The 16367-nt window shown below is 43.8% G+C and overlaps 1 protein-coding gene across 2 annotated transcripts in view; it reads left to right on the top strand.

Annotated features, from left to right (window-relative positions):
• Positions 1 to 16367, top strand: part of SLC24A1 (solute carrier family 24 member 1) — a 156954-nt gene that overhangs the window by 97175 nt on the left and 43412 nt on the right. The window contains exon 5 of one of the 2 annotated variants that reach the window (XM_082255256.1): positions 12001 to 12078. The exons of the other annotated variant lie outside the window; for it this stretch is intronic. Coding sequence (XP_082111382.1) covers positions 12001 to 12078 — 78 coding nt within the window. The remainder of the gene's footprint in view (positions 1 to 12000; positions 12079 to 16367) is intronic. 2 annotated transcript variants of the gene reach the window in all.

Below are 16367 nucleotides of genomic sequence, written 5' to 3'. Positions count from 1 at the left end.
GTATTTGATCACCTGTGCGATTTTTTGATCATGCGCTATAAACAAGAAAAGAGCGTCAATTTTGCAAAAATAACAATATTTTTCACATTTTTTTATATGAAATTCCCCAAAAAAAATGTAAAAATCAAAATTTTTTAACATTTTCGGCCAATTTGTTTTATGCTACATATGTTTGGTAAAAAAAAATCGCAAAAAGGGCATTTTGATTGGTTTGCGCAAAAGTTATCGCATTTACTAACTAAGGGAAAGATTTTTGTCATTTTTGGTGTTTTTTTTTTAAACGAGTAATGGTGGCGATCTGCGATTTTTTTTTGCGGGACTGCGACATTGCGGCGGACAGATCGGACCCTTGACTGACATTTTTGACACTTTTGGGGTTACCAGTGACATTACTACAGAAATCAGTGCTATACATATGCACTGTTACTGTAAAAATTACACTGGCAGGGAAGGGGTTAACTGTATTGTAGAGGGAGGGGTTAAGTGTGTCCTAGGGTTCGTGTTTCTAACTGTGATGGGACATGTCTACTATTGTAAAAACAGAGATCAACAGTTCTACATAGTAGAACCGTCTGATCTACATTTTTACACAGGGGAGAATGACAGGCGGCTTGTTTACATTAGCCGCCTGCCTTTCTCCCGCTCTACCGACGATCGCCGAGTGACCGGCGGACATCAGGTCCGCCGGTCACACGCACTGACTGCTTAGTGAACGAGCCTCAATGGGCGTGCTCGCCCGCTATTGGCTCACAAGCCGGTGACAGGCTAGTGACGTATATATACGTCACTTTGCCTGGCCGGGGCTGACCGCCGCAGTATATTTACTTGCGGCGGTCGGCAAGTGGTTAAGGATAATAAGTTAGGCCCACGCGCCTTCTTTGTTTCCTATACTTACAGTCAAATCGGACGTCCCCAGTCTTTTGAGGGCAGCGAGGAGCACATTATCCACATGCAGTAATATATCAAGATAGGAGTTTGACACCACGTTGAGACTTTATCACGCAGTGCAGGAGAGTGAACAATATGGCTACTGGATGGAGCTGATGATCATAGAATATAAACATATTAGACACATTACGGGGATTATTTGTGACAGCTGGCCGAATGCTCACACAGATATTTGATTACCAAATAAATAAAAAAAACTCAGCTCATAAATTCCATTAACCACTTCTGGACCCAAAGGTTTTACCCCCTTAATGAATAGGCAATTTTTTGCAATTTGGTACTGCGTGCCTTTAACTGGTAATTGTGCAGTCATGCACTACTTTACCCAAACAAAATGTATGTCCTTTTTTCCCCCCACAAATAGAGCTTTTTTTTGGTGGTGTTTGACCACCTCTGTGGTTATTTTTTGCGATATAAAGTAAAAAAGACCGAAAATTTGGAGAAAAAATTACATTTTCTTATAATAAACAAAATTTTTGTCATACATTTAAGCCAAATGTATTTAGCTACATGTCTTTGATAAAAGAAAAACTCAATAAGAGTATATTTATTGGTTTGCGCAACAGTTATAGCGTCTACAAACTATGGTGTATATAATGGAATTTACGCAGATTTTACTTTCTGACTGCCTATCTCATTTCTTGAAGAGCTAAAATGTCAGAGCAGTACAGCCCCCCCCCCCCCCCATTACACCTTTTTAGAAAGTAGACACCCCAAGGAATTTCCTGAGAGGCATGTTGAGCCCATTAAATATTTAATTTTTTTTTTTGTCACAGGTGTTTGGAAAATGACAAAAAATATACATAAACAGTATCTCACAAACGTGAGTACACCCCTCACATTTTTGTAAATATTTTATTCTATCTTTTCATGTGACAACACTGAAGAAATGACACTTTGCTACAATGTAAAGTAGTGAGTGTACAGCTTGTATAACAGTGTAAATTTGCTGTCCCCTCAAAATAACTCAATACACAGCCATTAATGTTTATACCGCTGGCAACAAAAGTGAGTACACCCCTAAGGGAAATTGTCCGAATTGGGCTCAATTATCATTTTCCATCCCCGGTGTCATGCGACTCGTTAGTGTTACAAGGTCTCAGGTGTGAATGGGGAGCACATGTGTTAAATTTGGTGTTATCGCTCTCACTCTCTCATACTGGTCACTGGAAGTTCAACATGGCACCTCATGGCAAAGAACTCTCTGAGGATCTGAAAAAAAGAATTGTTGCTCTACATATAGATGGCCTAGGCTATAAGAAGATTGCCAAGACCCTGAAACTGAGCATGTAGCGCGGTGGCCAAGACCATACAGCGGTTTAACAGGAGAGGTTCCACTCAAAACAGGCCTCGCTTTGGTCGACCAAAGAAGTTGGGTGCACGTGCTTAGCGTCATATCCAGAGGTTGTCTTTGGGAAACAGACGTATGAGTGCTGCCAGCATTGCTGCAGAGGTTGAAAGTGTGGGGGGTTATCCTGTCAGTGCTCAGACCATACGACGCACACTGCATCATATTGGTCTGCATGGCTGTTGTCCCAGAAAGAAGCCTCTTCTAAAGATGATGCACAAGAAAGCCCACAAACAGTTTGCTGAAGATAAGCAGACATAGGATATGGATTACTGGAACCATGTCCTGTGGTCTTATGAGACCAAGATAAACTTATTTGGTTCAGATGGTGTCAAGCGTGTGTAGCGGGGAGTGTGTCTTGCCTACAGTCAAGCATGGTGGTGAGAGTGTCATGGTCTGAGGCTGCATGAGTGCTGCCAGCACTTGGGAGCTACAGTTCATTGAGGGGACCATGAATGCCAACATGTACTGTGACATACTGAAGCAGAGCATGATCCCCTCCATTTGGAGACTGGGCCGCAGGGCAGTATTCCAACATGATAATGACCCAAAACACACCTCCAAGATGACCACTACGTTGCTAAAGTAACTGAGGGTAAAAGTGATGGCCAGGCCAAGCATGTCTCCAGACCTAAACCCTATTGAGCATCTGTGGGGCATCCTCAAACGGAAGGTGGAGGAGCGCAAGGTCTCTAACATCCACCAGCTCTGTGATGTCGTCATGGAGGAGTGGAAGAGGACTCCATTGGCAACCTGTGAAGCTCTGGTGAACTTCATACCCAAAAGGGTTAAGGCAGTGCTGGAAAATAATGGTGGCCACACAATTGAAACTTTGGGGCCAATTTGGACATTGTCACTCAGGAGTGTATTCAGTTTTGTTGCCAGCAGTCTAGACATTAATGGCTGTGTGTTGAGTTATTTTGAGGGGACAGCAAATGTACACTGATATACAAAATGTACGATCACTACTTTACATTGTAGCAAAGTGTCATTTCTTTAGTGTTGTCACATGAAAAGATATAAGAAAATATTTACAAAAATGTGAGGGGTCTATTGTGTATTGTGAGATACTGTAAATATATTTTTTACACAAAGTTGTCATTGAAATTATATATTGCTCAAGCATGCTATGGGTATGTGTGGAATCACACCCCTAAATACATTCTGCTGCTTCTCCTGAGTATGGGGATACCACATGTGTGAGACTTTTTGGCAGTCTAACCACGTACAGGACCCTGAAAACCAATCACCGCCTTCAGGCTTTCTAAGGGCTTAAATTGTTGATTTCACTCCTCATTACCTATCACAGTTTCGGAGGCCATGAAATGCCAAGAAAGCACAAAACCCCATAAATGACCCCTTTTCCGGAAAGAAGACACTCCAAGGTATTTGCTGAGAGGCATGTTGAGTCCATACAATATTTCATATTTTGCCACAAGTTTTTGGAAAATGACAAAATGTTTTTTTTTTTTTACATGTGTAAGACTTTTTGACAGTCTAGCCGCGTACACGACCCCGAAAACCAATCACTGCCTTCAGGCCTTCTAAGAGCGTAAATTGTTAATTTTACTCCTCACTACCAATCGCAATTTCGGAAGGCCATAAAATGCCAAAACAGGACAACCCCCCCCCCTTCCCAAATGACCCCTTTTCAGAAAGTAGACACCCCAAGGAATTTGCTAAGAGGCATGGTGAGTATTTTGCAGATCTCACTTTTTGTCACAGTTTTGAAATTTGAAAAAAGAAAAAAAAAATACATTTTCCTTTTCTTTCATACGTTGCTGGTCCTTGTTGAGCATATATTGAAAGGTCCTTTTTTATGCAGCCTGTGGGCTGAACGAAAAAAGAGAACCCATTCACATCTATCAATGTGGATGAAGAAATCTCTGCCAGAAAGTGTGTGGTATGCCCACCATTAGACCTCCCAGCATCCACCCACTTCTAATGATGGGCATACATGCAATGTTGTCACCTGTGACACTAATACATGGGCTGAACGAAAGAAAAGAAAGTAGCAGATTCCTCCATTCACATCGATCAAGTTTTAAAAAATATATGAAGAGAGATAACACTGCTCAGGCTAATCAAAGTCTATGATTCAAGGTGGATGCTGAACCTCGGCTCGCCACCAGGAGAAGCATAAAAGAAGAAAATGGTCGCACACCACCACGAAATCCAATGAAGTAAAGCTCCTTTATTCACATAAGTGGTACAAGGTACAGCATGGCAGCAAAGAACACAGGCATATGGTGAATTGGGTCAGTGGACCAATATGACCGTAACTCACACTTTTTAGTAATGCTTATGAGGGGGATAGGCCAAGAAAGGTTTTAAATTCGGAAACCGTGATAAGTTTCCAGGCAAATTCTCTGGCAAGGGTCAAATTTAGATTTGCGGAGATGAATTGATTGGCATATAAATTGCTTTGGTCCACAATAGATCTGTACAGATCTTCCATGAAAAACAGCTCACGAAAACCAAGGGGAATAAAATCGTCTGTTTCCACCTGAATTCAGGGTTGGCCAGTGAATGGGGGAAGCAGGGCTGCCGCTAGAAATCCTGCGGCCCCATACAGCCTACCTGACAGGGCCCCCCCTTTCCACCGAAAATATCAAAATTATATTATCACCCCCTCCCCCAATCCCTCTTCCTAGCAGAAATCCCTCCCAATCACCCCTCACAGCGCAACCCCCCAAATCCCTCCACAAATTCACAACCCCATCCCCATACAGAGAGCAGGGGTCAGGAATGCATTACGTACAGAGTGCAGGGGTCAGGCATACGTTCAGGAGAATGCTAGATACAGAATGCAGGGTTCTGGAGTGCATTATGCACAGTGTTCAGGAGAGTGCTAGATAGGGAGTAGTGCCTTACTAAGCTGACCAAGATTTCCCATAGATGCAAATGTTAGACAGGGAGCAGTGCCATACCAAGTTGACCAAGATTCTCCATTGAGGCCAATGTTAAAAATCGAGAGTAGTGCTATACCAAGGTGACCAAGATTCTCCATTGAGGCCAATGTTAAAAATCGGGAGTAGTGCCATACCAAGCTGTCCATAGTATCAAATGTATGTAAATGCCTCTGTACTGCACCCAGCTGCTACAACCTCTGCAACACACACACCTCTCCTCTGCCCTTATCTTTACCAAAGGTCCCCCATCTTCCACATGATTACCTTTCTAAAATACTTTTCTGTTGCTGGCTGCCATATCTTCCTTCTCCTTCTTCCCTATGCACGTGTTGCTTGACACAGGGGGGGGGGGGGGGGGTCTGAGTAGCAGTCCCGCCCATTACCGACATCACAGCATGAATTTGACAGGTGCAGTCACCCAGCTGGTTTGTTAGCCAATCCCTGGCTGTTCTAAATGTTCCCACTGCTGCAGGTCCTTCTGAGCTAGAAGGTAACATTTATCACCAGAATTATGGCGGACAAAGCCTCTGTACAGCGGGACAACGGGACAGTCCTGCCCAGGTTGGGAGGTATGCTGTCATCCTACCGATCTTCCTGCTGTCCGGGGCCCCCCTATGTCCGGGGCCCCATACAGGAGTACTGGCTGTACCCCCCTGATGGCAGCCCTGGGGGGAAGTACGGGCGCTGCAGAAGTGGTGGGCTCCCAATCAGGATTTGCATGCGCATCAGGAAGGACACTATGGGCTCTAGGGGCTTGTCTTCGAATTATTGGTGGCTTTGGGACACTACTTGTGCTAGCCACCGCACCAGCTTGAAAATCAGTTATGGGACTCGCCACGTCACCAAGTCTTACTGCAGTGCTGGTTTGTCTATGACCAGGATGTACTAGGCTGTTGGTGCTTGCCAGTTCATCAGAAGGATACGAGAACCCTGCGATTGTTGCACCTCAGCAACAGAAGAACGGGGTTGGGTATGCCTGACCTTAGCAGGGACTACCACTCCGGCATCAGAGCTATCTGTCACGGTGCCGCTACTCTCTACAGGTTTGAATACTGAGCCTGATTCTGACAGTAAGGCTTCCCCATCACTCATATCTGTCATGCTTAGCATTGTGTAGGCCTCTTCACTAATGTATCTGTTTGGATATTTTGGCCAATAAATTTATAGGTACCTAGTATGACTCACATGTAAAAAAGCACCTGATTGTCGAGGACTGTTTGAACCAATACCAAAAAATTTGACTGCTAGTGCTAGCAGAGATCAGGCCTGACTCTGCTAACACTGCGATTTAGTGTGCTGTGTATTGGGAGTGACAGTAATCTGCTGATACTGCACTTTTTGGGGGATGGGCGGAGTGGCTTAACGCAGGTGCTGGCGGGTGTCGGGGCTGATCCTACTAACGCTGCATTTTGGGAACACTATACTAAACTATTGGGGACGCTAGTATAGTTTTGATCAGAGCAAAGAAATTGATCCTTTCAGACACTACAGTATATTAGTAATGGAGGTAATTAGTGTGTGTGTGTGTCACTGGCAATCAAAGGGTTAAAATGTATTACTAAATATGCGACGGGCAATCTGACGCTGTCCTAGATTGACGCTAACTAACGTTAATGCTAACTGATGTCACCTGTGACACTAATACAGTGATCAGAAAAAATATCTGCACTATAATAGTGACAATGTGACAGGGCAATGAAGGGGTTAACTGGGGGTGATCAGGAGCTTAAATCTTTATTAGGGGATCCTAAACCTATTTGGGACTACCGCTAACTACCTCTCACGTTATCTTGTGTCACAAGTGACACTAATACTGTATATAGTGACACTGTCACAGGGAGTGAAAGGGTTAATTGGAGGGGTGATCAGGGGGTTAAATGTGTGCCTATGTGTACTGGTGTCAGTGTAGTGCTTGTGTACTCACTGTCTGATGTCCTCTTCTCTTACGCTGAAACCGAAAAGGGCTCCAGGAGAGAAGATTGCATCATTTCCTGTGCCTGTGTTTACATTACACAGGCACAGGACAATCTGCAATTGGTCAGAACTGATCACCAGGTCCAGGCCAAAAATCATTGCCTGGACCTGATGACTGATCAGTTCTGAACTGAATCAGCACATCGCAGGGACGGTGGGCAGGTGCGCCAGTAGTCAAATGGCGCCGTGGCTCTAAAATAAAGCTGACACACGCGATGATGCTTCACCTCGGCCTATCCCCAGATGACGTTCTTTGTGGCAAAAAAGGTAGGGTGGGGCCTGCGACGCTGACGTCATCACGTGATTCATCTCTGTTGTATTACGAGAGAGCCCGGAGAGAAGCCAGGAGGAATGAACTATGGAAGTGTTCTTTTGTCTTTATACATGAGTTTTGTTGGAGCAGTGTGAGCGGAGTCACATATGGTTGTATCTGGTAAGCAGTTTGTACAAAACACAGTGGGTGTGAAGCTTTTGTTTCAACCAATTCTACCTTCCCTTCACTTACTATCACATGCGATTCGGATGAGGACTTTATTCCATTTATCTACTTTTATGGACACTCATTCACCTTTTTATGGCATGATTTTACAATTTTACGCTGATATTTCACTAAATGTTTTATGTTTGTGATCCTTATCCAGTTGCCGAACACCCCCCACAGTTATACTGTGGCAAGGTTGCTCGGCTGAACGAATCAATGTAATTCTACGTTGGCTGCTATTTTTTTTTATGGCATGATTTTACATTTTTTCACTGATATGTCAATGAATGTTTTATGTTTGTGATCATGAATGGAATCTATGAGCTGAGTTTTTATTTATTTATATATTTGGTAATGTACTCTAGCGCTGCACAATTTTATATGTTACATAGTTACATAGTAGTTGAGGTTGAATAAAGACAATAGTCCATCCAGTTCAACCTGTGTAGGTGTGTGTGGGGCTGTAATCATCTCACATAGCCCTGAATGTTCTGATCATTGAGATGTACGTCTAAGAGTCTTTTGAAAGCAACCATTCTTCACCTCTTGTGGTAGAGAATTCCACAATCCTGTAGCCCTAACAGTAAAGAACCCCCACTTTGCCTGAGGTTTAAACGCTTCTCCTCTAATCGCATTGTATGCCCTCGAGTCCTCATGCAATCCTTTCGACTGAATAGATTATTTCTATGCTGAGATCACCATTGAGGTATTTATAAATTGCTATCATGTCCCCTCTCAGGCGTCTCTACTCCAGGAAGAATAAATCAAGCGATTGCAGACACTCTTCATAATTAAGGTCCTCCAATCCCCTAATTAGTTTAGTTGCCCTTCTCTGGACTCTCTCCAGCTCCAACACATCCCTCCTGAGGACTGGCGACCAGAACTGGACAGAATACTCCAGATGCGGTCGGAGTTTTATAAAGTGGAAGGATTATAGTTTTATCTCTGGAATACATCCCTTTCTTTATGCATGCTAATATTCTGCCGGCTTTGGCAGCTGCCGCTTGACATTGCATGCTATTGTGTTAATTATTAAGCATATGATTAGTTTGGAGTTTGTATTTTGACTTTGAGTGCTGGCTGCTTTCTTCTTCTCTACTTTAGCGCAGTGTTTTCCCCTTATTTTGGTGTGTATATATATATATATATATATATATATATATATATATTTCATTTTATTTTTTTTTTTTTAATACACCCGCTGTGTTTTACTGAATATGTCCTCCCAATGATAATGATCATAATGTGAAAAAAAAAATAATTAACAGAGAAAAGTGATAATGTGTGTGGCATAAAGCCTCATTAAATGTTGTTGTTTTTTTTTTTTTTTTTTTTTTTCTATTCGTACCTGCTACTATTAAAAATAACATTGAGCTTTTTTATGTCTATATGTTTCTTTATGTTCCTTGTTACATATATAATAAAACAAGTATCTTTGCTGAGGAATACTGCTGCTGTAAAGTTCTGGGGGCCAATCTAGCATTTTTTTTTGGCTTTGCTTTTAGATTAACATTAGATTGTAACAGTTTGCAATAAAAATTGTAACATCGTTTTTTGTTTAAATTGTGTCTGATATTTAGAAGGTACATACCGCCATGATTGTAGCAAAGCTCTGTGAGTGTGGTGTGCATGCCCAGCATTATGTTGCAAGTTGCATTCATACAATTTTTTATCGAAATCTGTCAAGTTTACAATCATCTTTGGCCTTTGGGGTGTATTTAAAAATAAATTTGCTGGACAAATATCACACGCATTGGCTCAGCTGTCATGAATAATTCCTGTGATGGGGATAATTTACTAAAATTGGAGAGTGTACAATGTGGTGCAGCTGTGCATAGTAGCCATTTAGCTTCTAACTTCAGCTTGTTCAATTAAACTTTGACATAAAACCTGGAAGCTGATTGGTTTCTTTGCAGAGCTGCACCAGATTTTGCACTCCCCAGTTTTAGTAAATCAACCAAGATCTGTCTAATATGTGTATTTTTTCTATCAGTTAGCTCTATATAGTGTCCATAATGTGGTATTTTCCTGATTTAGGCAATTCCGAAAAATACTCTATTATGACCACTAGATGGAGCTGATGATCATAGCAAATAAACATATTAGGCAAATTATAGTGATTATTCATGGCGGCTGAGCGAATGCTTGTGAAATTAGTCCTGCAGGTTTTAAAAATAAACCAATAGACCTTCTAGTTTAAGTGTAGAACCATCAGTAACTGGACATGCACTGTCATCTCCTTCTGCTCTTCTCTACTTATCACTTCCAGCTACAGTATATTATTTTATGAGATATGTTTGCTTCCATTAACTCTGTGATCTGTATGAGCAGTATGTGTGCATTTACAAGGTAGCATTGCCTGGAAACAATGGGGTTGCTTTCCTAAAACTGGAGAATGCAAAATCTGGTACAGCTCTGCATAGAAACCAATCAGCTTCCAGGTTATATTGTCAAAGCTTACTTAAACAAGCTGAAGTTTGAAGCTGATTGGCTACCATTCTGAGCTGCACCAGATTCAGAGTGCTACAGTTTTACTAAATCTCCCCCAATGCTTCAAGCAACATTACTGTTTTCCTTTTGTTGCATCAGTATTTTAAAAATGATGCAGCTGCTAACTATTCACAATAGTTTAGAAGGAAATCCCCAGCTGCTTCTACGGACTACTTTTGGAAGATCCCATCCTTCTCCAACTCCCCCCGTTCAAATTCCATAAGCTACAATATCCTATATATTTGTACTTATAACACTGCTTTATGGATTCAAGTCTCACCTTTCAGATGTAATGGCAATACTGAGCATCACTTTATCTGTATGGACACTCAGTAATACCAGATGTCACCAGTAGGTAGTGTTGCAAGTAAGGGCTAAATTCTCTGATTTGGCCCTGGCAAAACCAAGGAGCTGTTGAGGGGAAGAACTTCATAATAAGCCCCCATTCACACTAGAGAGTTGCGTGTGTAGGCAGTTTTGAGGCTTTTCTCTGATTTTTTTAGGAATTAAATCAGAGGCGTAACTAGAACCTTCAGGGCCCAGTGCAAGAAACCATGAAGGGCCCTCCGGACCCCGGGGGCCCTTACCTTCGAGCCTTGGGCTCTTCCCACTGGTCCTGGGGCTCTTTACTCTCATTGCGGGGCCATTTATTATGGTCCCACAGTGGAACCCTTTCACAAGTTCTGCAGTGGGCCCCCTTCCTGCCATCTTGGGGACTCCCCACGGTGGTGGAATGCCAGGGCCCAGTCGCAAGTGTGACCTATGCAATCCTGGAAGTTCTCCCACTGGTGTCAGTAGTTTTTATTTTTGGTATTTTAATTATATTATTTTTTATCATTCTATTTTATTTTTTTACAGGGTCACTGACTATGACTCTGTCCATACAGAAAAGGAAGGAGCTGGTAAATTACATATTTACCGACCCCTTCCTGGTTCTCTATTGTGACACATTCCCTGCAGCAGCTGGCAGGAGAGGGAAGGGAGCCCAGTGTGGGGGGGGGGGGGAGCACAGTGTGGGGGGGAGCACACAGGGGCCCAAAGACAGCAGAACACAAGTGAACTGGATAGGAGGAGTGGCGGGGGCAGCATACAGAGGAACCAATCTCCTCCATTTTCCTCCTGCAGCTACAGGAGGAAAAAGGAGGACAGTGATTTCTCTACATGCTGCCTCCGCCGCCCCTCCTATCCAGGTGTACAGGGGAGCCGCACAGGCCCCTTGGAGCATGGGGCCCGCTTGCAATTGCAACCCCTGCAACCCCTGTAGTTACGTCCCTAAATGAAATGCCATACAGAAGCTTCTTTGGAGCTGGATCATGCATTTTTGTCACCATAGACTTTCATTATGGGAGTGCCTCAAAGTGCACCTAACACACATTTTATTAAGTCAATGGGGTAAAAAAAAAACACCCCAAAAAAGTATCTCATGTTCAAATTTAGTTGTAGACCTGCAGGGGGTTAAATGTGAACAGGCACCCATAAAAGTATGGGATTTGGCTTTGGTAAGTGTTTTAGCTTTGAGCTACAAAATACTCACATGTACATGGAGGTTTAGACTGAGGATACAAAGGGGCATAAACTAGTTTGGGTTTTTTTTGCAATTTTTTTTTTTTTTAACGGGAATTGGTTTTACTTTGTATAACTACCTGTTAGCCACAATTAATATTACGCCAATTCTATTTTTCCTTTTAGTTTCCTTTGCATACCCCCCACCCACAGAGAGTGTACTCTATACATATAGATGGAATGAATGCACATGTATGTGTATGTGACCTATAGATGTGTTTAGAGCTTTGTTATATATTTTTGTACGGTAGGAGTGAACAGTAAGTTCATTTTCTCCTTTACAGCAAAGTTTAAGGACAAGGCTGAAATCTTGAACAACCTGGCCAAGGCCAAGGTAGAGGCAAAAGGACTGAAACTCAAAGGTGAGACAAGGAGGCTTTCATGTTGTTCTTTTTTTTTTTTTTTACGTTCCACATCCTGAACTTATCGGGTTCACCAGGGAAATGACAGTAGCTCAATAGGGCTTCATTTGGATAATATTACTAGAGACCTCCCCAAAACTTTAAAGCAGCAGTATTGGAGGATTCCACCAGTCTGTTCTCCTGGTCCACTGATTTCCATGGAGGAGAGATAGTATTTTATAAGCTTTGTCCAGGGCAGAGTGATTGTCTAGAATGTGTAGCAAGTTTTGGAATATTAGAATAGTTTACAGCAGTATTGGAAGATTCCACCAGTCCATTCTCCTGGTCCATTTGTTACCATGGAGGAGAGATAGACTTCTATGAGCCATTCTCTGGCCAACACAATGGTCTTTATAGTAAAAGTATTAACAGAAGGTGGAGCAAGTCTTGGAACACTAGAATGATCTACAACAGTGACGCCAACCTGGTGGTTCCCCATGGAGGAGAAATAGTCTTCTATGAGCTCTGCCAAGGGCAAAGTGATGGTCTACATTGGTGATCTACATCATACCTTTATCCGGCCCTTGGGAATTCCTCCTACAAATATGAAGCGATATTCCTTCCACTGATATCGACAATGGGGCACTATTCCTTCCACTGACACCAATGATGGGACACTTCCTCCCACTTAAACCAACATTATGGCACTATTCCTTCCACTGACACCAATGATGGGGCACTATTTCTCTCTCTGATACCAATGATGGGGCACTATTCCTCCCACTACTACCAATGATGGGGTACTATTCCTTCCACTGACACCAATGATGGGACACTTCCTCCCACTTAAACCAACATTATGGCACTATTCCTTCCACTGGCACCAATGATGGGACACTATTCCTTCCACTGATACCAACGATGGGGCACTATTCCTTCCACTGAGACCAATGACGGGGCACTATTCCTTTCACTGACACCAATGATTGGACACTATTCCTCCCACTGACACCAACGTTATGGCACTATTCCTTCCACTGACACCAACGATGAGGCACTGTTCCTTCCACTGGCACCAATGATGGGGCACTGTTCCTTCCACTGGCACCAATGATGGGGCACTATTCCTCCCACTAATACCAATGATGGGGCACTATTCCTCCTACTGACACCAATGATGGGGCACTATTCCTCCCACTAATACCAATGATGGGGCACTATTCCTCCTATTGAAACCAATGATGGGGCACTATTCCTCCCACTGACACCAATGATGGGGCACTATTCCTCCCACTAATACCAATGATGGGGCACTATTCCTCCTACTGAAACCAATGATGGGACACTATTCCTCCCACTGACACCAACGTTATGGCACTATTCCTTCCACTCAGTGGCGTAGCGTGGGTTGTCAGCACACGGGGCAAGGCAAGTAATTTGCGCCCCTAACCCGCGGGATTTTAGCACTCGAGTCTCTTCCACTAGATTAGTTAAAGAAACCCTTACCCCCTAAGCACATGTATTGTTTGTGATGAAAATACTGATGTAATTAAAGTAAAATGCATCTAAAAACAAGTTTGAATGACCAGAGTGCCCCCTTTCAATGCAGAGAGACCAGCATGCCCCCTTTCAATGCAGAGAGACCAGCGTGTCCCCTTTCAATGCAGAGAGACCAGCGTGCCCCCTTTCAATGCAGAGAGACCAGCGTGCCCCCTTTCAATGCAGAATGACCAGCGTGCCCCCTTTCAATGCAGAATGACCAGCATGCCCCCCTTCAATGCAGAGAGATCATCGTGCCCCCTTTCAATGCAGAGTGACCAGTGTGCCCCCTTTCAATGCAGACAGACCAGCGTGCCCACTTCAATGCAGAGAGACTTACCTGCAGCAGCGGCTTCTCCTCAGTTTCCCGGCGTCTCCTCGAGTCCTCCCGCCTCCTCCTATGCCAATGGCATGTGTTCCCCTTTCGGCCAACCAGGAAGCCGGTCTCAAACCCGCTTCCTGATTGGCCAGGAGGAGGATCCGTGTGACAATAGCGAATTTTCATTCGCTATTGTCACACAATGGGTGGGCTCAGGGCGCACTTCTCTGCGCCCCGGGTCCACCCTTTTTTGAAGCCTATTAGAACCTCTGGCTCTAATCAGGTGATTAAAAAAAAAAGAGAAACCCACTCTGTGACAGCGCCAGGCTGCTGACTCACTCGCTGCTAAACTGGCTGAGCAGTGAGGAGAGGCGGCATAGGCGGGGCTTGGCTTGCAACGCCAGCCCACCCTACACCAATGGACAGGTAAGGCACAGTCCAGCCCCGACCCGCCATTTTCAGTCATAGGGCGGCCGTGCTGGACATCTCCCAGCCTAAAGATGGAGGCAGCCGCAGACAGTGTGTGAACTGTGTATGTCAGACAGACAGAGTGACACTACGGATGCGCCCCCTCAGATGTTGCGCCCGGTGCGGCCGGCCCCCCCTGCACCCCCCACGCTACGCCACTGCTTCCACTGACACCAATGATGGGACACTATTCCTCCCACTAATACCAATGATGGGGCACTATTCCTTCCACTGACACCAATGATGGGGCACTATTCCTTCCACTGACACCAATGATGGGGCACTATTCCTCCTCTTGAAACCAATGATGGGGCTCTATTCTTCCTACTGAAACCAATGATGGGGCACTGTTCCTTCCACTGTCACCAATGCTGGGACACTATTCCTCCCACTAATACCAATGATGGGGCACTATTCCTTCCACTGACACCAATGATGGGGCACTATTCCTCCTCTTGAAACCAATGATGGGGCTCTATTCTTCCTACTGAAACCAATGATGGGGCACACATGTAATTTTTTTACTCCCACTGACAACAGTCTGCCCCCTAAAGTCTAAAGGACAGTAAACTAGCCCTTTGTTTAAAAATGTTGGTGACCCTTGGTCTATATACTAAAAGTATTAGCAGAAGGTGGAGCAAGTATTGGAACACTATAATGGTTTACAGCAGTATTGGTGGATTCCATCAGTCTGTTCTCCTGGTTAATTGCTTCCCATAGAGTAGAGATATTATTCTATGAGCTTTGCCCAGGGCAAAGTGATTGTCTAGAAGTTGGAGCAAGTATTGGACTATTAGAATGATTTGCAGCAGTATTGGAAGATTCCACCAGTCTGTTCTCCTTATCCAGTGATTCCAATGGAGGAGAGATAGTCTTCTATGAGATGTTCTCAGGTCAAAATGATGGTAGTTATAGTAAAAGAATTAGCAGAAGGTGGAGCAAGTCTTGGAACATTAGAATGGTCTACAGCAGTGACGCCAACCTGGCAGTCCACCTATGCTTCTTCAATACGGGCTAAGCAACCATCGAGGTGATATTTGTTTTTCTTCTATCTCAGAATCTAATTCCTCTATCAGAAGCAGATCTAGACCTCCGGGGACAATGGTAATACCCCAAATTATTGACAATTGAGGAAGTAGAAAAAGTCAGCACTAGAGTCCAAACATCCACAGAGTTTAGTTATTAAAGTAAGGCTTTTTAAGCTGAAACAAAGTGGCTTTTTGCTGTATACCAGACCACTAGCAGTGGTTGCTGCCATGGCAGAGTTGGCATTATCTGGTTTGGCCAATTAAGCCACATATTTCCAAAACATTGAAAACACTAGAGTCAGAGCCTAAAGAAAAACATATGGTTCATATCATCGCCAGATGTCTTATGAAGATGTCTTATGGTAATGAAGTGGTAGCAGAGGCATAACTAGAATCTTCAGGGCTCCGGCGCAAGAAACCATGAAAGGCCTCCCTTACCCCCGGCCCAGGCCTTTTCCACTGATCCTGGGGCCTTTTACTGCTGTCACAAGGCCTTTTATTATGTTCCCACAGTGGCACCCTTTCACATGTTCTGTAATGGGCCCCCTTCCTGCTGTCTTGGGGTCCCCCCATAGTGGGGGAACGCGAGGGCCTAGTCTGAAGTGTGACCTTTGCGACCCTGGTAGTTCCGCCACCGGTTTTATTTTTTTACAATTTAATTTTTTTCATTTTTTACAATTTTGTAGGAGTCTTTGGTGGGATATCAGGGGTCTAAACAGATTCCTGATGTTTCCCCTTTGAGACAGAGAAAGAAAATTGAGGACACAGCTGTCAGTCTCCATCTCTGCAGTCTCAGCTGCACAGAATGAATGGACAGGAATAGCTCTGTACAGAGCTTCCTGTTCATTCACAAACCGAAGCATAGTAAACACAGTTTACTATGCTTCAGTTATGAATGGACACAGGAGCAATTGGTAATGATCACTCACTGTGTTCATTCTGAAAAGGAAGGGGAC

Source organism: Pelophylax lessonae, assembly GCF_965119305.1.
Source record: "Pelophylax lessonae genome assembly, chromosome: 4".
NCBI classification, from domain to species: Eukaryota; Metazoa; Chordata; class Amphibia; order Anura; family Ranidae; genus Pelophylax; species Pelophylax lessonae.
Note: the sequence above shows the minus strand (reverse complement) of the source record. Positions and strands in the feature narration are given on the sequence as shown.